The sequence below is a fragment of the Varanus komodoensis genome, unplaced genomic scaffold, assembly GCF_004798865.1.
Source record: "Varanus komodoensis strain SLA01 unplaced genomic scaffold, ASM479886v1 scaffold45, whole genome shotgun sequence".
In the NCBI taxonomy this organism is placed as follows: domain Eukaryota; kingdom Metazoa; phylum Chordata; class Lepidosauria; order Squamata; family Varanidae; genus Varanus; species Varanus komodoensis.
This window is the reverse complement of record NW_025336011.1, coordinates 6,270,018-6,289,985: the sequence shown is the minus strand read 5'-3', so window position 1 is coordinate 6,289,985 and position 19,968 is coordinate 6,270,018. Positions and strand designations below refer to the sequence as shown.

General features: G+C 45.6%; 1 protein-coding gene across 1 annotated transcript in view; it reads right to left on the bottom strand.

Moving 5' to 3' along the window:
• PPFIA3 (PTPRF interacting protein alpha 3) overlaps positions 1 to 19,968 on the bottom strand; it is a 49,274-nt gene that overhangs the window by 12,648 nt on the left and 16,658 nt on the right. Inside the window, exons 4-19 of the mRNA XM_044444731.1 lie at positions 19,822 to 19,896; positions 19,236 to 19,316; positions 17,661 to 17,879; positions 15,482 to 15,628; positions 14,236 to 14,370; positions 13,725 to 13,808; positions 12,796 to 12,927; positions 12,366 to 12,428; positions 11,371 to 11,450; positions 10,675 to 10,819; positions 7,200 to 7,399; positions 5,902 to 6,124; positions 4,719 to 4,885; positions 3,104 to 3,231; positions 1,941 to 2,034; positions 1,283 to 1,364 (exon numbers count right to left, since the gene is read on the bottom strand). Coding sequence (XP_044300666.1) covers positions 1,283 to 1,364; positions 1,941 to 2,034; positions 3,104 to 3,231; positions 4,719 to 4,885; positions 5,902 to 6,124; positions 7,200 to 7,399; positions 10,675 to 10,819; positions 11,371 to 11,450; positions 12,366 to 12,428; positions 12,796 to 12,927; positions 13,725 to 13,808; positions 14,236 to 14,370; positions 15,482 to 15,628; positions 17,661 to 17,879; positions 19,236 to 19,316; positions 19,822 to 19,896 — 2,055 coding nt within the window. The remainder of the gene's footprint in view (positions 1 to 1,282; positions 1,365 to 1,940; positions 2,035 to 3,103; positions 3,232 to 4,718; positions 4,886 to 5,901; positions 6,125 to 7,199; positions 7,400 to 10,674; positions 10,820 to 11,370; positions 11,451 to 12,365; positions 12,429 to 12,795; positions 12,928 to 13,724; positions 13,809 to 14,235; positions 14,371 to 15,481; positions 15,629 to 17,660; positions 17,880 to 19,235; positions 19,317 to 19,821; positions 19,897 to 19,968) is intronic.

The window sequence follows — 19,968 nt, the reverse complement described above, 5'->3', positions numbered from 1 at the left end:
GGAATTCTTCAATCATTATGAGATGTGATTATCATGGAATGTTTCCCCAACCTTATGCCTTCCAAACACATTTGGACTGCGGCACCCAGAATTCCCAAACAATGGTTCTGCTGGATGAGAATTCTGGGAGGTGAAGTTCAAATGCCTCTGAAGACCACTAGGTCAGAGAATTCCCCCATATCAACTGAAAAATCAGTTCAAACATCTAAGCTTAATTCTACTCCTACCAGAATAGCTGAGAAAACTGAATGTTGTAGATTTTGCTTAATGTGTTCATTAGACTTCATATCTCCAAATGCTTCACTCAGACCCTCTTTTTTTCCTTTTCTTGTGAGAAAGGAACATGGAATATGAATTGAGGGAATGAAGTGATATCTAATTTAGGTCTACATGTGATGCTAAATTAATCACTTGAAGTTGTATGTATCTTTTAAAGACTTTAACATCTGCCAGGGAATGGGGTGGAAAGATGGGAATCAAGACCCAGATGTCCAGGGAGAGAAGAGTGACCCTTTCCAAAATCCCACACACTGACTTCAAGCTGTTATCTGGCTTATGGCAAACCAGGGTTTACACCCTTATGAAGCAGGGATGTTGAACTTCTCTCAGCCCTAAGGCCAAATTCCATTCTGGAGATGCTCTCAGGGATATATGGGCACTCAAGTGCTGGGCAGAGCTACAGGCAAAAGTGTTAGGGCTAAAAACAAAAGGGGAGGGAAGAAAGCCTCATAATGTGGCCTCATATTCTTACTGCAGTAACTAAGCTTTAGGAGAGGCATTTCAGCCTTCTAAAGTGCAGCCTAAATTGCACAAAAGCCAGGAAATCATAACTAGGGGAGAGGGGTAGTGCAAAGAGGCAAGGCCATCTGAGGAACCATGGAGGCCTGACTGAGACCTCAGGAGTGCCGGATTTGCCTCCCAAGCTAGTGCCACTGATATAAGGTGTGACACAGCCTTCATCCATACCTGATGTGCCACCCCAACACATCGGCTGGGGCAAGACAAGTACCATTTTCTTCCCCAAATGCAACATTTTCTTTGTCTATCCTGTATTCATAGCCCATCATTTCAGCAACCTCGACACAGAGTCTTACAAAGGATTAACAAACATATTGTGGCAAAAGTTTTTGGACGGTTATGCCGTAACAAATTCCTTACATCTTTAAAGAGCCAAAAGACTTTGCATTGTTCTTGCAGTAACAGGCTAATGCAGCAGCCCCCTGGAAATTCTTTAATAGCAGCTTCATTCACAAAAAACTGAATTTACTTTCACCCCAATTACCTCCAGCCAGGAGACCACGGTGGGCCCATCCCAGGCAGCAAAAGGCAAGCCTTGGCGACAAGCTTCTTCTAGTAGCTCATGCCTGGAAAAACAGAGGCAGGTGGGGGAGAAAACGATGACATTCTAAGGGCTCCCCTTCATCTGATCCTATAACTCCTATCCCCTCCCTTCCCCAGTGATTCAATTGTGTTCAGTGGCTCCAAGCATTCTTGTTACCATCAGTATATTTGTTAGCAATCATGAAGTGTTGCACAGATGATCGAGAAGATAGAAGACTGTAAGGGCACCATTTTTAAAAAGCCTTATCAAGCCCAGCACTCTCCAGAGGTGTTGGACTACAGAATCCATCATCCCAAATCAACCCTTCCTGTGCTGGCTGGGATTATGATACTTGTAGTCCAGAAGGGCATCAGGATGAGCAAGCCCATTTTAAAAGTTCCCTGTTGTGGTCCTTTTCTCTTCATCTGCACAACACTTCTGAGAGACACATTACAATTATTCCCATTTTACAAGCGAGGAAGTTCAGGCTGGCAGGAGTGAGCATGTGCTGTGACTCACCCAGGTCCTGCCCAGTGGCCAGCCTTCCACTTTGTTAATTCAGCCCCCTGCTACACACACACACACACACCCCTTGGGCAATATCATAACCCCTTCTCACTTCTTTTTATTTCTGCGGTCCTTGTCCACAGGTCCCGACAGCTTAGAAAGGCCCAAGGGGTCTGCAGGCGACATCTCATCTGAAGGTGTCCCAGCTATAGAGAAAGACAGGCAAGTTAAACAGGGAAAGAAACAGGGAAATTCTGCAGCAGGAAGCTGCCTTCTTTACCTGTGTAGGCTCAGGCATTGAGCCAACCTGAGTAGAGAAGGCTCCTGCAGCAGAAGTACCTCTTTGGCACAAGGGGCTATGCAGACAACAACACAACAGAGGGGCGAAGGCCACAAGTTCACCCCTGAACCCTCCTTGATGCAGTTGTAATCACTGGGGAGTGGTGTGGAGAGACTGTCTGCCTAGAGTTAATATTTCTGAGAGTTTGGCTAAAGCAGAAGGATTGCAGGCTACTGAGGGCAACTTCTACGACACAGAGAACCCCTAGGGACTTTTACTATTATCAGCTCCAAGATCTGGAGGCAAATCAGGACAAGGGTCCCATCAGTGGCCTCCCTTGGCCAGTGGGCAGAGCTGGGTTGCTCTATGAATGGCAGCAACAGCTGCCCCTACCACCTATTCAGCCCTCCATTTTTGTGCTTCCCATAGGCCTGTGCACAGAAGAGAAGTTGTGGTGGGTGCGATTCTTTAAGTTGGACTGGACTTCTGCAGAGCTCGAATGCAGCATGAACCTCTTTTTAGCTGTTCCAGCCTCTCCAAGTCTTATAAAAGAACCTTCCTCCCTGCACAATTTGCAGAAGAACCGGACATGGGCTGGGAACCGGGTTGGGTAGGGATCTATAGAACTTTCAGTCCCACAATGGGAACTCAGCTAGGCAGGTCACAATGGCCTGGCATATGCCTAAAGCTAGTGAATGCTTTCACAGCCATAAAAGTGCATTCAGAGATCCTGAGGATGAGGAATCTAGTAAGACTGTTGTAAAGACACAGATTTCTTGGGAGGAGAGGGTGTGGTTGGGAGGGGAAGGAATTCTTTTCTTCACTACTTGCTCTGGTGGTAGCTTCTAGGAGACAGAAGAGTCAGGTTCTACAGGAAGGTGTAGCACATACATCTTTATTGAGAAGGGTAGAGAATGGTGGTGGTGGCGGTGGTGGAAGAAGAAACTGCACCACGACTCTGGGTGGGGAAAGCATACCAAGCAAGGGGGACTCACGGCCCAACTGCCCCAGTCTCCCTTTTTCTTTCTTGCCAAAGAGGCGCCCGATGGAGGACTTGATGCTCTTCTTCTTGGTGGATTTGTGTAAGGAGTCCTGGCTGCTGTTGGTTCCATCTGCACTCAAACTGCACCAAATGGAGAAATCAGGGTGAGGGTAGAGATAGGATAAGAATAGGGACTTTTTAATAGCCAGGTTCTCTCCAGAGAGAGAGATTCCTGGCCTAAAGGTAAGGCTTTCCTGCTTTTCTTCCCCCTCCCCCCCCCACTTCACCACTATTGATCAGGTACACTGCCCCAAAACAAGTTCAGCAGGACCCCACATACTCCCAGGTGTTAAGCATTTTTCTGGCAACTCTCCTGCTCTTTCTTCAAAAGCTACCCTTTCTTTGTGCTTTCAGCATGTCCCCTTAGTCAACATATTTTACAATGACAGAGTGAGCAGAAGATAGAGTGGGATCTTCTGGGAGGTCTGTTGTAAATGACTCCTGATCATTTCACAATAGCAAGAACAAAAATGTTTCTTTGAGGTTGTAAATTACTTTCATTCAAACCAATAAGGCTAAGTGTAGGAGGGAACTAACTGTGAGCTCAGTTCTGGTAATGGAAATAAATGCTAGGCTGAGCATGGGCACCCAGAGGCTCCCTGTTCCTTAATTCTACGTAAGAAGAGCTGTGCTGGATCAGATCCAGGGTCTCTCTGCATAGTGGAGACAAGTTGCCTGTGAGAAACCCTCACATAGGAGGTGCATGCAATGGCCCCCAGCAACTGTACGTATGTCATGCCACTATCTGGATCTTGGTGTTCTAGCAAGAAACGAAGTAAATTCCAAATAACCTGGAGTCCGTTTACCCTTATTCTAGTGCAATCAAACCTAAATATCTAGAATTGAAAAATGTGCACATCTCGTCCATTTTCACCTGCCAAATGAGACAGACATCATGATTTAAACCTCTTTTGTTTTTTAACACAATACAATGTGGTTCCTGCCTCTTGTACAGGGGCAGCTTTTATACCCAATATGATAGATAGGAAAAGATGCACCAGGCAAAATTTCTCTCTTGGATACAACTCCTGTATGACAGTAATTCTGCAGCTCAACAAGCTGCAGTGAAGGGTGGTAGAACATGCTGGATCAAGCTAATGGACTATCTAGTCCAGCGTTCTGTTCATACACTGGCTGGTAGCATCTTCTCTGCTTGTTATCCCCAGGAACTGGTATTCCAGAGGCTTCCTGCCTCTGATATAAAGGAGGATGTACCATGGATCCTCCTTTATAGATGTGCATCCTCTGTTTGTTGCTTAAATTCATATTTTTCTTGAAAGAAACACATGAGCAGGTCCCATTTATTAAACAGAAGCATTCAGTGCACTTCCAGGGATACTGTGTTGTTTAATCTATATATCCATTTCAGAGAAAAAGTACACTCAGAGGTATTCTGCTTTGTGTACCAGAAGTTTTGAAATAATAAACTGGTAATAGTAGAAGCTTCTAAAAACAATAATCAAATGATTCCCACCACCACCATTATTCAGGTTCTATTTTGGTCTTCCCAACTCTACCACAAGACCCTCTGAGTGTCACCTTGTTTGACATACTCATTTGTAGCCTACCTGGACCTCAGTTCCCTGCCGTCTTCCGGCGTTCCAGCCTGCAATGCCAGGGCCTGGGTCATGCGTTCTAAACGCATTGTGCGGGGGGTCGAAGGAGTTGGAGGCTCACACAGCGCCAGGGCCTTCTCCTCAGACCCTCGTCCCTCTTCCTTGGCGATGTGGTTTTGCTAAAAGAACAAAATGGTACACAAAGAAACTTAGAAGGCACTGCTGGATGGTGAGAGGGAAGGTCACTATGCTAGCTGTCTCTCAGGTCAAGTGTGCTTCTGTGGAGGAAACCCACTGCCCATCAAAGAGCTGTGGGACTACATTGGGGCTGGGTAGAACGTCTATCAGAATAGTAGTAGACAGAGCTTTTGATTCCCTATTATTTAACTATGCAAAAATATGAGAGGGTTTTCTTAAATTGGGCCAGTAAAACTGGAAAAAGCTTAAGGGAAAACCAGTAGTTGATTTGGGTGTAAAAAGGACAAGCTCAGCTCTGGTACGAAAACAAATTCCTGGACTGACCATGTGCTCAGGTGTATCCTCTTCCTTAATTCTCCCCATGCCCATTTCTATTTTATACAGGTAGCAAGTATCCTTGTCCCATGCCCACAAAGTCCAGGTGTCGGGGCTGCACTGGAGCCACAGCTTATAGGGTGGAGGTGCTAGGATTTCTTGATTACCAGGGATAATTACAGATCTGCAACTTGTTCATGATCCTCCGATCACTCAAGCCTTTGTTACTATCCTTACAGCAGCTAAGGGAAAATGGATTTTCTCAGCAGCAGTGAGCTGTCCCTGTTGTAATGCAAAGTCTTTTTGGAGTGACATGGTTTTGAATGGGCAATTAGAATCCATTAGCTTTTCAAAAAACCTGCTCCTGATGGAGCTGAACATTTCCAGAAGAGGCCTTTGGACTCTGAAGTAATGCCCTTCCCTGGTGTTGAGAGAAAAAAACTCCTAGAAAATTTTGAAACCGTAGATGTACATGTATATAATACTATATGCATTCATACACATACATATATGAATTCAGAGATAAACACACATGCATGCACTTGTATACATGCGTCCACAGGCATGGATCGACACAGCATCCTGTGTTTTTGAACTGCCCTTGGGGTCTAGCTATGCTGTCAGTCAGAAGGAATTTCTGCACCACAGCACTGTCTGTGATCCTGGCCAGTTCATAACGCACCATTTTTTCTCCGTCACGAGCAGGGCTGTGGGGTGCCAGGCGGGGTGTGGAATGACCGCTGCTGGGGGGAGAAGGGCTGGCCAGAGTGGAGCTGGTGACAGAGGGAGGAATGGAAGTGCCCGAGCGGTAGCGGCCCAGGGATCCATCCAAGCTGGCGCTGGTTACCCGGCTCTCAATTTCCTCTGCCCGCTGTTCTGTGGATTCTTTTTCCTCCTGGATCAGTCTTGCAAGAGCAGCAAAGAAAAAGCATGATAATTTGGGGAGATAAGCAGTGCAATGTGTTCTCCATACTCTCTGTTCTCCCTATTCCTCTGCCAGCAAAATGGAAAAGATCAAAATCTTGGCTTCATTTTGTGTTCACAGTTTAGCTTCTTAAATGAATTTGAAGTCGTGAGGGCTAGCAATGCATTGCCTGCCAAATTAAGTACCAGGTAGAAAATTCAATACCTGCCCTGAGTTACACAAGATTTATACAAAACCAAACACAACTGGGAAAGCAACCAAAGCTCTACCAAGCTCTGAAGGATAGTATGGTTTGCACTATGTTAGCAAGCTAAACCAGGCTATTCTGAACAATGTGCATTTTAAGCAAAGCTCAAATTCCTAAGTTAGATCTGGAAAAAGTTACTTACATTTAATGCTGACTGAAAGCAATATAAAAAGTTAAAAGTAAAATAAAGTACCTAATATAACACAATGATTGTACACTGTAGGGAGGGGTCCACACACACAAAGGGCCAAGACACCTGCAAGATTTGCCAAGGGTGAGGGCACCACCTCTGGTACAATTCTCACTTCCCCATTGTGTAAACAACCTATGCTTGGCTATTGGTAAGTTGTGAGCATGCTGCATGAACCTGGAGCACTGGGGTTGTTTAGAGGCTTAACAACCCAGCAGTTTCTCTTACAACAAACTATGGGTTAATCATTGGGCTGTTTAGTCCCTAAACAACCCAGTACTTCATGTGTGAACAGCATGCACACAACTTGCAGGTGAACCAATTATACCTGATATGCAGAAAGCAGAAGTAAGAAACTCTCTGAAGGCAGCATGCTCATTTGCTCCCGTTTGTGCCTACCAAACCATGGGCTTCTTAACTGGGTCACTGGCAAGGAGACCAATACAATACCCTCAGATTGGGCTAAGGAAAGACTTTGGGATGTTTTCAGGAGAAACCATCATGCAGGCCCAAGAAAGTCTGTGGCAGCCTGACAGGAATAGAGAGAGGCATCCTGGGAAAATGTTAATGCAGGCCCACTGCAAAGGGGATGCTCTAGGCCTGGCCAGGACAACTCACTTGATCTCTTTGTTGATGGCTTCCAGCTGCTCTTGTAGCATAATGGCCAAGGTCTGCACATCAGCCTGCCCGCTGGGTGACAGCAGGTCGGCCGAGCTGAACAGGGGGTCGTGCTCGTCTTCATCCGAGCCGTCCAACCCACCCTCGAAAGGGCCCCCAGCTGCCTGTTGGGCTCGCTCCCATTCCTGAGAAGATAACACCTGCCAGGAAAGAGAGCAAAACTAAGAGAAAAGGAAGTGTACGTTCCACCGCCCCTTTGACTCTTGCAGTAGTAACCACAGAGGAAAAGGGAAACCTCTCCTACATGCAGGAGGGCAGGGAGAGGTTCACAGCAAATGCTGCTATTTGTTACTCAATTTCCTTCCCACCTTTTCTCCAAACAGCAAAAGCACTCAAGGTGACTAACAATAACATCAAGATTAACAACATTGTTATAAAAGCCATAGCATAAAAACAAAACAATAAGCACACAACAAAAGAAACAAAGAGCATTGAGTGATTAAAAGCCTTTCACCATTAGAGCAGCTGATATGCCAAAGGTCAGCTGGCCTGCCTGAAACCATCTCTGCCTGCTTGTGGAAGGACACAGAGAGGGGGCCAACCTGGCCTCCCCAGCCAGGGAACACGAAGTGGATTCTGCCATAGAAGACAAGGCCACGCCTCTCTCCTGCCCCATCTTTGAACCCTAGTGTTATTCTATCCCAAGGGGAGCCCATCACCCCAGCCCCAATGTGACATTAAGAGAGACAAGACACTCACCAGGTGGGTGTCCAAAGGAAATTGGGGTGGGAAAAGAGAGAGAGAGAAAGGTAAAATTATTTTGGGCAAAAAGCAGAGAGGAACAGGTAGGGATAGAACCATGGCTAGTTTATATTCACCCTGCCATGAACACCAATCCTCGTCCTACAACCATGGTTCAGTGTCTAAGGAGTTTGCAGCCCCCTCTGTGGTGTCACCCCACTTTTGACTTGAATCTGTCCCTGCTCTTGAATATTATGAAGAATGCTCACTAACATCACAACCTCCTCCTTTTCTTGCACCCTGTGCTTTGTGTCCCCTTGACTAGTTTCAGCCCTCTCTTTTTCAGTCCTGTGGGCCTCCGTGCCCGTCATCGTTGCCTGATAAAACCATAACCCACCCACAGGGGAGAGTCACACTTTGTTGCCCCCCTCACTCGGGCCACTGCTCCCAACTCCACCATTTCCTTTCAACCCTCCAATCACGTCTTTACTTCCCACTGGCCTGATGACCCACGTGCTCTCACGCAGCTTCACAGCCGAGGCACCATCCTTATCAACTGTGGGCCCAAAATTCTGAAGTCAAAACAGAATATTAAATTCCATCATTTTCATATAATTGTACTTTGGTTTTCTTTGGCTTCAATGCCGTATTGTCGTTTCGTGGTTGCTTCATTTTAATTTCTCCGAAGCTAAGCAGGTGTAATTCTGGTCAATGTTCGGATAGGTTCCCTCCTGGGAAGGAATCCCATTGATACCCCCTTGGGTTCCATGAGGGAAGGAAGGCAGGTTATAAAAAGTTCACACAAAAGTTGATAAAAAAGGAAGTCTGTCTATCAGCACCACTGATTTCAGTGAGTATTGAGTGCAACTTACACCAGCAATCTTGAGTAGAGGAATGGGAATACTACGAGGTGGAGCTCTCGGCTCCTCTGCAGCCCTGCCATTCTCATTGACATCAATGAGTGGGGAGGTCCACATTGGTCTACATGAAATGTTAACACTATGCCATAGGGATAAAAGTTCTGAAAGTAGCTTTTAGGGATTGCGAAGGAAAAAGCAACAGGATACATGGAATGTGCAGGAAGCATGGCAGCTACAGAAATGATTTTGAATACATATCTAGATCTTCAGCAATAAACTGATGGCCCTACTTGGGAAAAAGGCTAGATTTGAAAACTTGCTATCCTTTAAGGCAGACTTCTTCAACCTAGTGCCCTCCAGATGTGTTGGACTATAAATACCAGCATTCCCATCCTGCTAGTACACTAGTCTCCTTTAGCATCAAGAATCATGAACTGGAAGAGGAAGTAGTTGCCAAGGAAGTACAACTCCCTGCCTGCCTGGGCCATTTTGGTTTCTAAGTCAGGGATATGGAACCTCACCCATTGAGACTCCTTGGAGTCCTCCAAGAGGAGGGCTTCATCTCCAAGCCCTTTCACCCAGGCAGCATAAATACTTGCTTTATTTGCATAAATACATATTTGCCCTCCCCGCCATCTAAGATCGGCGACAGAGGCCCTTCTCCAGGAACCCTCAGTGAAAGATATTAGGAGGGTAAGTACCTGGAGGAGGGCCTTCTCTGCGGTGGTGCCCCACTTGTGGAATGCGCTCCCCAGAGAGGTCTGCCTGGCGCCGTCATTATTTGTTTTTTGGTGCCAGGCCAAGACCTTTTTATTTAAACGTTATTTTAATTAATTGTTAATCTATTTATTGGTTTTTATTTATTGCCTGGATGTATCCAATTTTTATATTTTTATATTTTTTGTATTGTTATTTATTTGATGGAAGCCGCCCCGAGGCTTATGCGAATGGGGCGGCATACAAGTTTCCCAAATAAATAAATAAATAGCACAAAACAGTGATTAATAGTATTAATATACAGCCAAATGCACCAATCACAGCAAACAATTGAGATTTTTCAAAGTCCACTGCCTTTTGTTGTCACCAATTGTTCCAGGCCCTCCTCCCCAAAATTACTTCCTGGGTTTCTTGAAACCAGGAATTTTCATTCACCATTTGTGCCTCTGTCAGAATCCTTCCCTTTTAACACTGTAGACATTTCTAAAAGATGCTCTTATTTCCAATTTTTAGATTGCTAATATGCTGAATTTAGCTTGGCCACTGTTTTAAGCTGACTTTTTATTGTTCTGATTATTTCATATATTGGATAAGATGTATCATTTGACCATTTTTATTATGTTTTAACTTTTGAAAACCTGTGCATGTGTTTGTGTGTGTAATGTTTAAAATAAAAGCTAGTTAAAAAGCTAATATGCCAGGAGAGATTAAGCAGGATGCATGGCTGTGCCCAAAAGAGTTTCCCTGTTTTCACCATTGCCTTGAATAATAAAATACACATTACAGTGCATCACTGCAGCCAGAATTCCCCATCCATGCATTGACTGCCTTGGAGAATGCAGAGCGTGATGATGCCATATCCTGTGTTTTGTACAAGTAGAGCACGAGAAAGCAACTTTTGACCTTCCAGATGTTTGGGTTTACAACTCCCATCAGCCCCAGGTTGCATAGCTATTTGTGAGGGATGATTGGAGCTGTAGGCCTATTCCTGTATTATACAAACAGGAGAAAGAGATGCAGAGTTACTGATTCTGGCGGCTACTCTAGACTTCTCTGAAATTGCATGATGCAAGCCCTAGAATGCACCTGTACAGCAGTCTCTACTGACCCAGATGCTGAGTTTTAATCCCCTTCTGACCAGCCCAGCAATTCCATACCTTGGTGGCTTCATCCTTGACGGTCCAGCGGCCTTTCTTTGAACGTCTTGCCACGCCAGCACTGCTGTAATGGTCCACGTGGGCCCCCACGGGCAGCGTGGGTGCCTGTGAATAACGTAGCTCCAACGCGCTGCCCGGTAGAGACCTCCGTGGAGCAGGAAAAACAAGATGGTGAGCAAGGATGATCAGGAAGAGGGGAGGCAAGAACAGAAGGGCCCCTTTACCACCAGTCCTCCTCATGTCCAACAAGTGCTCCCATTTCTTGTTTAAGAACTCTGCGGTGAGGAAGCTTTCAAATACTCAGCATGTTTGGAATGCAACAGATTTCCTTGGAATCATGACGGACTTATCAACAGGGGAAGTGGTGGAGGCACCCTAGAAGAGTAAGGGCCAAAACATACCTAACTTTAAATGTAATGGCTGTCTACCAGTTGCACTTTTTAGGTTTTACTCTAGAGGAGACACAGGACCCCTGATCCAGGTTGGGATCTGAGCAGGGGAACATTTCATGATCCACACTGGGGGATGGGCATCCATGCAGGAGTAACAAAAACGCTGCTAGAAACACATTTCAAGTGATGTCTGTTTTGACTGGAAGGCAGGGGGTGTGCTATGATGGGAAGGGAATTACCTCTTCTTCCTCAAATAAAAGAAAATTATTCTGGGGGCACTACTGAATGGCTGGAGCTTTCTTACCGGGAGTAGGTGGAGACTGGACGTCCACGTAATTGATCTATCTCCATTTGCATCCTTTCAATTTCGGCAAGCAGTTGCTCCTGCAGAGCATTTTTATGTATTTATTCAACTTATATTCTGCTATTAAATTAGTCCCAAGGACTCTCTAAGTAGATTACAAAAATACCAATAAAAACAACATCTCATAAAACATAAACCTATTACAATCACAATACACAAGATGCCGCTGAGGAGTCAGATACAAATAGATTAAAATAGTATATTAAACGAAACAACAATATAAAGCAGTGCCATTAAAATTACACAATATAAAATCAGTTATTAAAATCAATTATTAAAACGTCTGGAGAATAGGATCGTTTTTGCCTGGTGTCAGACAAACTGCTCTTGGAAGGCCATCCTATAGATGGGGCGCAACCACTGAGAAGGGCCCTCTTCTACTGCCATCTTCCTTACCTCCTTGGAGGACGGCTCTCTCAGAAGGGCCTCTTCCCCAAACTGAGGGATGGGGTAGGTACATATGGGAGCAGGCAGTCCTTCAGGTATCCTGCTCCCAAGCCATTTAGTGCTTTACGTGTAAGCACAAGCACCTTAAATTGGGCCCAGAGTTCAATCGGTAACCAATGCAAATGATACAATATTGGGGTGAAATGGGCAAACTTTTCTGCTGGTGCCAGCACTTGTGCTGCCCTGTTTTGTACAAGCTGAAGTTTCCGGGCTGTCTTCAAGGGCAGCCCCACACAGAGAGTGTTACAGCAGCGAGGCGGATAGGCCACCAGACTGTGTGTGACTGTGGCACATCTGCAAAAAGGGTCATCTGTCCTGGAAAGTAATCTGGTTCCATCCTCCATGGTATCTTTCAGATGATTCTAGAAACTTTCCTAATTAACCCTTCCCCATGCCCTATGCCCACTCTAAATTTCGACTATCCCACACACACATTTCTGCAATTCATTGAACTTCTCCTTGCACATATTAATCATAATCAGTCTCACCTTGTTTGCCAGTAGCTCATCCTGGACTTTCTTCATGTTGGCAATTTCCTCACTCAAGGTGTTCTTGAGAGGGAAAAAGAGGAGTTTGATGAGATCAAGGGTGCCAAGAGGTCTCCTGATTTATTCAGGAACATAAGGAGTGCCCAAAAGGACACAGTTGCAGGATCCTGAGCAGCGGGTTTAGGTAGCTGCCACTAGTAGCACAGGTCCTACTATTAGCCTAATCAGACTGCTTCACTTCCTAATCTAAGACGTCGGTTGGACAACAGGGGACTTCATATAGAATCATCATTTTCGCCTGCAAGGCCCTATTAAAGCTGACTGACAGGCACACAGCAGCAGAACAAGAATTGCTTTAAAGCATCCTTTCCCATAACCAAGTGGTTGCCACCACCTACCACATTCGCCACACATTCACACATACACACACCTTCTCCTCCAGGGCCCCCATCCGTTCCTTAAGGTGCAACTGGAGCCGCTCGTTGGATTCAGACAGAAGTTTGTCAACAGTTTCCGAGAGGCGCTTATTGTGTTCATCGTTCATTTTCTCTCTCTGGCGTGCCTACATTTTTTTCCAAGGGAGAGAACAGAAATTGGGAAGATTACATGAGGATCCCTTCTCCCACCTGTTAGCCTTCATTAAAAGATCCCTCCCTGTTTGTTTCTCACGAACCCACCCCCAGGAAGCTTCTTCATTACTCCCAGCTCCCCCATCTCTTCTTGTTCATCACTAGTATCCCCCTTTCTCCATTCACTCTACACACAAAATTCTGATTAATTAAAAGCATGGAAAGCTGCCTGATGCTCAGGCACTTTCTACACTAGTGGAGTTAAACCTGAGGCCCATGAGTCAAGATCACCCCATATGGGATCCTAATATGGCCCTCCAGAGTTCCCCAAAAGTACACACTGCTTTCCCTGGGCCCCACTCCCTTTCCCCAGCCAACCATCATTTGGAGGTTTCCAAGGTTTTTTTTTGCATGCCACTTTTCTCTATTCTAAAATATGAAAATGCCTGTTCTGCAGGTTAATAACTGGAAGTAACTACTGTAAGTTGCAATAGGCTGGTATTTTTGGTTTTGCTCAATTTGCCTTCCAGTCTCACATAGCACTGGAATGAGTCCTCTGAGAGTTTGTCATAATTTGGCCCTGGGGCTGAACGAGGTTTTACATCCCTGGTCTACCCTGACTGGCTCTCTGGGGTTTCACACAAGGACGTGTCTTTTCCGGCCCTAGCCAGAGATGCTGGGAATTGAACCTGTTTGTTGAGCATGTGTAGGCCACCACTGAGCTGATTTCTTATAATCCCTGGCATATGAACCCATTTAACCCCACCCCTATTTCTGATCATGCCCTCACCCTCTGGAGCTCTTGGTTTTTCTCTTCCAACTGTGCCTCAAGTTGACGCAAACGCTCCTCGAAATTCCCATGGCGTTCCTCTGCCTAGAAAAGGGGATGAAAGGAAGAGTTAAAGCATGCTTTCTTCTTCTGGCCTTCCAGATAGGCTGGATAACCACCATCCTGTGTCTTACTTTACACAAGCCAGTCCTATATTTGGAGGGCCACCAGAGGATAGTTCTCTGTCTGAAAACATCCTCTATTTGAAGGTCTGTCCAGTCCAAGCCTGGTTTAAGGATAAAACCTTGGAGTTATCCAGTAAGTACCAAGAAAGCAGACTGAGCAGACAGCTAGGTCACTTCAACATAGTCTTTCCCACTAGGTTTATCTTGATGTATTGCCCTTCTATTTAAATTACAGTAATTATTTCTAAATTTGCACCCATACATATAAATTAGCATGCACAGATGCCATGCACTTCCTCCGCCTTCTTGCTCAGCACACTCCATCCCTGCCCTGCTTCACACAGTACCTTGTTGAGGGCAGCCACTCGCTGGGCCAGCTGAGCCTCTATCTCAGGTAAGGTCTCGGCTTTCTGCAGGGTCTGCTGAAGTTTCTGCTTGGCATCTTCCAGCCAGTCTTGCAGCTGCCTGTTCTTCTCTTCACTCTGCAGAGGGGAAACAGCTACAGTCTAGGGCTTCATCAAGGAAGAGGGCTCCAAGCAGTAACCCCAAACAAACAAGCAGTAACAATTCACACAAGGCACTCTAGGAAAGTGCCTAGGAAATCGGATGCCTTGTGGTGCTAAGGGGAAAGGCAAGTCAGTCCCAGCAGTCTGTTCTGCTTTGGAACGTGAGATCTCCCATGTCCACATACCTGAGGATTAGAGAAGGAAGCTCTGGGAAGAACCAGCATAAAAGTGGAAGGTGCTATAGCTATTAGAGAATCTCAGTCATCTTGACCTAGATACTAGCACCAGGGGTGGGATGAGTCCTAGCAGAAACCATCCGTCTAGTATTCATGTATTTCCTCATGGGCTCAGCACCATCTTGCAAAGTGAGACAGGCTGAGAAAAAGCCAGCAAAGGATGACAGAATGAAGGCTGCACGACCAGCAAACCTCCTCCGTGTCAGGTGCAGCAGCACAAAGGTTGCTGCAGGTGGCGCAGAGGAGGGATGCGGCTTGTGCAGTGGTTTCAGGGGGTTCCATTCCTGGCAAGCTGTGCATGATCAACCCCTTTCTGCCTCCCGTGCAGCAGCCCAAGCAGCTGCCACCTGTGGTGTGGAAGAGGGACACTGCTGCTGGCCACACGGGGCTCTCTTGCTGGAAACCCTGCATGGCAAGTCCTCTTGCACGTCATGTGCAGAGGCCCAAATGGCTGCTGCACATGGTGTGGAGCTCTGCAGGAATGCAGCCAGGGTCCCACTTCCATCTGGGCTGCTGCAGGGGGCATGGAAGAGGGGCATAACTTGTGGTGAGACCCCCATGAATGCTGGGCACACTTACCAGGAAGTGCCAGGGCTGCTCTACAGTGGAACGGAGTCTGGGGAGTTAATCTCGGGGAATCCAACAGATTCCTCACACATCCCTAGCTAGCACTGTGTAAAGGTTCAGGGAACATACTAGAAAGGGAGCGGGCTAACTTCCCAACCACTCACATGTATAAAAACACTCAGAGGGAGGATGGAAAGGACAGCCAGGCAGTAGCAGGGAGGTACCTGGAACAGCCTAGTTTAATTGATCAGGGGAGGGCAGGCAGGCAGGAAGTGGGGACTCACTTGTCTGTACAGGGATTCCTTACTGGCCAGCTCATTCTCCAGCTTGTCATTGACGTCATGAAGAGAGGTTGCCTCCCTCTGCGCACTCAGGTAGCGTTTCTCAAGAGTGGTGATCCGCTCCTCCATGTCCTCCCGCTGGGCCAGCGCCTGTCACCCCCAGCACACAAGAGGAGGGAATAATGGGAGAAGTAAAACAGACGGTGCCTAAGAGGCTGCCCTCCCACCCACGACTCTGAAGCATAAGCAAACTCTGGCCCAGATCCTTCAGCTCCGAGTTGTGGAAGAAAGAATACATGAGATTCTCTGCGTGTACAAATATACATATTTTAGGGATATAAAGATGTGGCATTCTTTCATTTTTCCAGATTGTACTGTTGGTCAATCTTATTGCACTAAATTAAGAGTTTTAGCATTTGAGAAAATAATTGATCTCTATCCATTGTCCATAAAGGATTCTTTGTTGTCTTTTTCCTATAAACAATAAAAGCCCCGATCACTGAAAGCTCAAATTCTACGTTTTGAGGGGCCAGTCTATTTTCTAGGTAGTGTCTTGGGATCCAAGACTGTCTCACAGACAGTCCCCCTTGAGTAGACAGACTCCACAACAACACAATTGCTGTTAATAAGAAAGGGCTTCTTATGTGAGCTCTGCAACAAAGGAAGTATTAATGTTACATCTCAGTGCTGGACCCCTCCATCCCCAGTAGATTCCCTTGGAGAGATATAGGGCTGGTCCCATTAGTAGCTGTTTTATTTATTTCACCAGTGCATAGCTCACTTGATTTTACCTAAAAAGATATATCAAAGAGGTTTGTAAGATAAAATCTTAAAATAGGAAACAAAGTAAAAATGTTTAAAAACATATCACATAAAACATATCAGTTGAAAATATTCAAAAATCACATGATAAACCTTCTCAATTCAAATGTCAAATTTTGGGAGGGTTTAAAAAACTCATTTGTTCTCCCTGGATTTTAATACAAAGTGTTTATGGTATTTGCTGCTGGTACTACCTTAGATCTTGAAAAACAGCTAAAATATTTATTTATAATAATTATATCCCACCTTTTTTCCTTTCAAGGAACTCGGCAGTTTACATAATTCTCCTCTTCCTCTCAGTCTTATCCCTACAACAACAACCCTGCGGGGTAGGTTTGGGCAGAGAGTCTGTGACTGACTCAAAGTCACCCAGTGAGCTCATGGCTGAGTGGGACTAGAACCCAGGTCTCCTAAGTCCCAGTCCCACACTCTTAACCACTATACCACATTGGCTGTCAAACGACTCCTTTTGCATTTTGTACCCAAAGTACAAAATTATGTTTCTTTCAACCTGATTTTTTTCAGGATGAAAGAAATAAAGCAATATCCTGATTGAAAAGTGATGCTACTGCAAGAAGCCAGATAAAACTGGCTCAGCAGATCCAGCCTGCCAATTGGCCCTCCCTGTTTTAAACTTTTCTTCAACAATGGTCCAAGTCTCTGTTTATTTTACTTTCAGTGTCTCTGTACCATATAAAAACTCCAGAATATTCCTGTTCACATGTCAGAAATGCATACAGTATACCACATATGGGTGCCACACAGTGTCATTACATTATTTATAGGTATATTTATTTATATAGTGCCATTACATTACTTGCTCCTCTTTACATTATTCCTCCTCAATGAATCCTAATATTGAATTAGTTTCTGTCAGAATACACTGCTGCCACATGAACCTGTCCATCAATTAAAGCCCATCCTTGACCCTGCTCTGAGTGGTCCCACCTTCAGAGATTAAGAAGGCAATTTTGGTAATGACATACAACATTACAGTTGATAAACCGTGTGTTTGGCAAGAGTACAAAACCTTAGGTCCAGGGGCCTAATCCTGACCCCTGTGTCTGCTAAATAACCTTTCCCTATTCCACTGGCCCCATACCTTCCTCTCAACCACTGATGGTTTCCTAGCTTTATCGTCATTTCCACTGCACCCTAAAAGGTTGAAATGACTTTCCTAAGGTTCAGTAAAGCCTTAGCTAAAATATGCTGGCACCTTTGGCCCCACCCCTTTTGCTTTGGGCTCCACCCCCACCCAGGAATACAGCTTCCAAAATGGAGTCCAGCCCCCAGATTGAAAGCACTTCAAAACTCCTGCAGTATGGAGCAGGGAGCTGGGGTGTCAGGTACTGCCGTTTACCTCCTTAAGGTCGCGTTGCAGCTTGGCATTGATTTCCTCAGACTTGATGAGGTCCCGCTGGGCTGTGGCCAACTCCTCCTCAAGCTCTGCCATCTGCCGGCAGAGCATCGTCAGTCGCTCCTTCAGCTGGGACAGCTCTCCTCGCTGGCGCTCCAGGACCTCTTCTAGCTCAGTTTCCCGACCACCACGCCCCAAGTCGAGAGAGCCCGATCCATTGGCCTGTAGAGCAAAGGCAGAGAAGAGTGGCTGTTATATGACACTAATGTTGACCTTGCCCACCTACCCAACCCACATCCAGATAACACCCAACCACCCTCCCTCCCTCCCTCCCTCCCTCCCTCCCTCACAACCCCATACAAAAGAACCCAATGCTCAGTGGTAGGGCACAGGCTCTGCACACAAAAGATCCTGAATTATGTCCTTGCTAGTTCCATTTTTATTTTTTAAGAGTAGGAATTGGGCTGATTGCTCCTGAAAAACAGCCTTCAGTAGATGTGGGAACAGTTTCTGAGTCAGAAGAGGAGGAGGAGCCGCATCCACAGCTGCGATGTCAAGGCTGAGGGACTCTGAGATAAGCCAGGCATTAGTTGGGAGTCAATCGGCTTCAGATACCATGGGAAAGGCAAAATGAGCATGCTAATAAGGAGGGTGGATTAGGCATCACTAATTCCAGTCAGCTGAGGAAACAGCCCAGTTGAAAAGTGCCAGATGCTCCAAGTGACTGGCTTGTAAGCAAGAGGACCTGCCTTCAGGGCAAAATGTTGGTAATCTGAATTGGAACGGAAGGGAGGGATTCAGTTTGGAATCCATTTCTCACCAATGCAGCAAACTTCTTTAATGGCTAGTATTCTAACCATGCTTATTGTTTTTGTTGTTGACTTTTGCAATATCCTTCATTTGTACCTTCAAGCCAGTCTGACTGGCTTGTATTAACATAATAAAGCTTTTCGTTAGAATAACTCAAACTTTGTCAGGAGAGGACAAAAAAGACCTCAGGTACAAGGCTGGAAGAGGCATCAGCCTAGACTCTGGAGAGCCACTGCCAGCCTGAATAACAATACTGGTCAAGCTCAGCCAATGGTCTGACTCAGAGCATCAGGTTTACACATTCTTCTTAACATCTTCAAACTTTTCCTGTGTGAACTACAATTTTGTCCAGCTATCTGGGTCTTTTCCAGAAGCATACAAACACAGAGGCATTATTCAGCACACCTGCTTGCATTTTTTAACTCTCTGTGGAGATGTAGCTAAGGGGACTTTCAGAAGGAGGAAATGCACTTTAAAATCTACCAGAACACACCGTGAGAACAAAAAAGGAACCATGAAGAAGAAATCTGGAATACAAAATGCAAAAGGGGAAGCCTGATGTAGTTGGAGCCATCCAAGATTAAACAACAGAGGCTGAGTACAGAAGACATTTCCACGAGCCAACATATGTGAGCCATGATGTGTTCCTGCTTCCACACAGGAGCTACTTGGATGTGCACAGATGCTTCCATGTCCTTCTGATCTGGACCAGACCTTCTCTGCAGTTACATCCCCCTGCCCTCAAATTTCCCTTCCTAGCCCACTTACACAAATCTGGACATCTCCCTCTTTGCTGGGATCATCTAGGCCAGATCTGTGTCGGGCAAGCTGCTCTCGAAGGGAAAGAGACTGCAAGCAGGAAAGAGATGAGAGAGAAAAGGGACACATACATTGTTAAAAATGAAATTTACATTAATGAAAGAACGGCAAGTGGGCATTGACTCAGCACAAGGCAACCTTTTCAGTTTGTGGAATATATGGCTCATATATGGCCCCACTATCCCCAGCCCAGCCAGGATGATAGTGGTTGTAGTGCAATACATCTAGGGAGCATCAGATTGGAGAAGGTTGGCCTAGACATAAAAACTGCTATGGTTCAACAGGTGGGATTTTGAGTTCCTTGCTGATCACCCAGAGATCTAGTGACAGATCCTGCTCTACCTTCCATCTCCTTCTGCAGTAGTTCACACTGTCCGATACCTAATCCAAGACGTTACTATACTAATCCCACAACACAAGCCTTTTTCCCTTAAAAAAGACCACTCAGATGCATATACTATTTTAAAAGCATGTATCGTGTACTACTTAGAAGAATATGCCATCACTGCAGGAGGGAGAAAAGCCTCCTCCATACCTCCTGATTGGACATTTCCAGCTCCTCCTCCAATACGGCAACTCGCTCTAATGCCACTCGCAGCCGTTCCCGAACCTGCCATACACCAGACAGAGATAAAGTGGTATTATTTATTATTTATTTATTTAGTAAACTTCTATGCCGCCC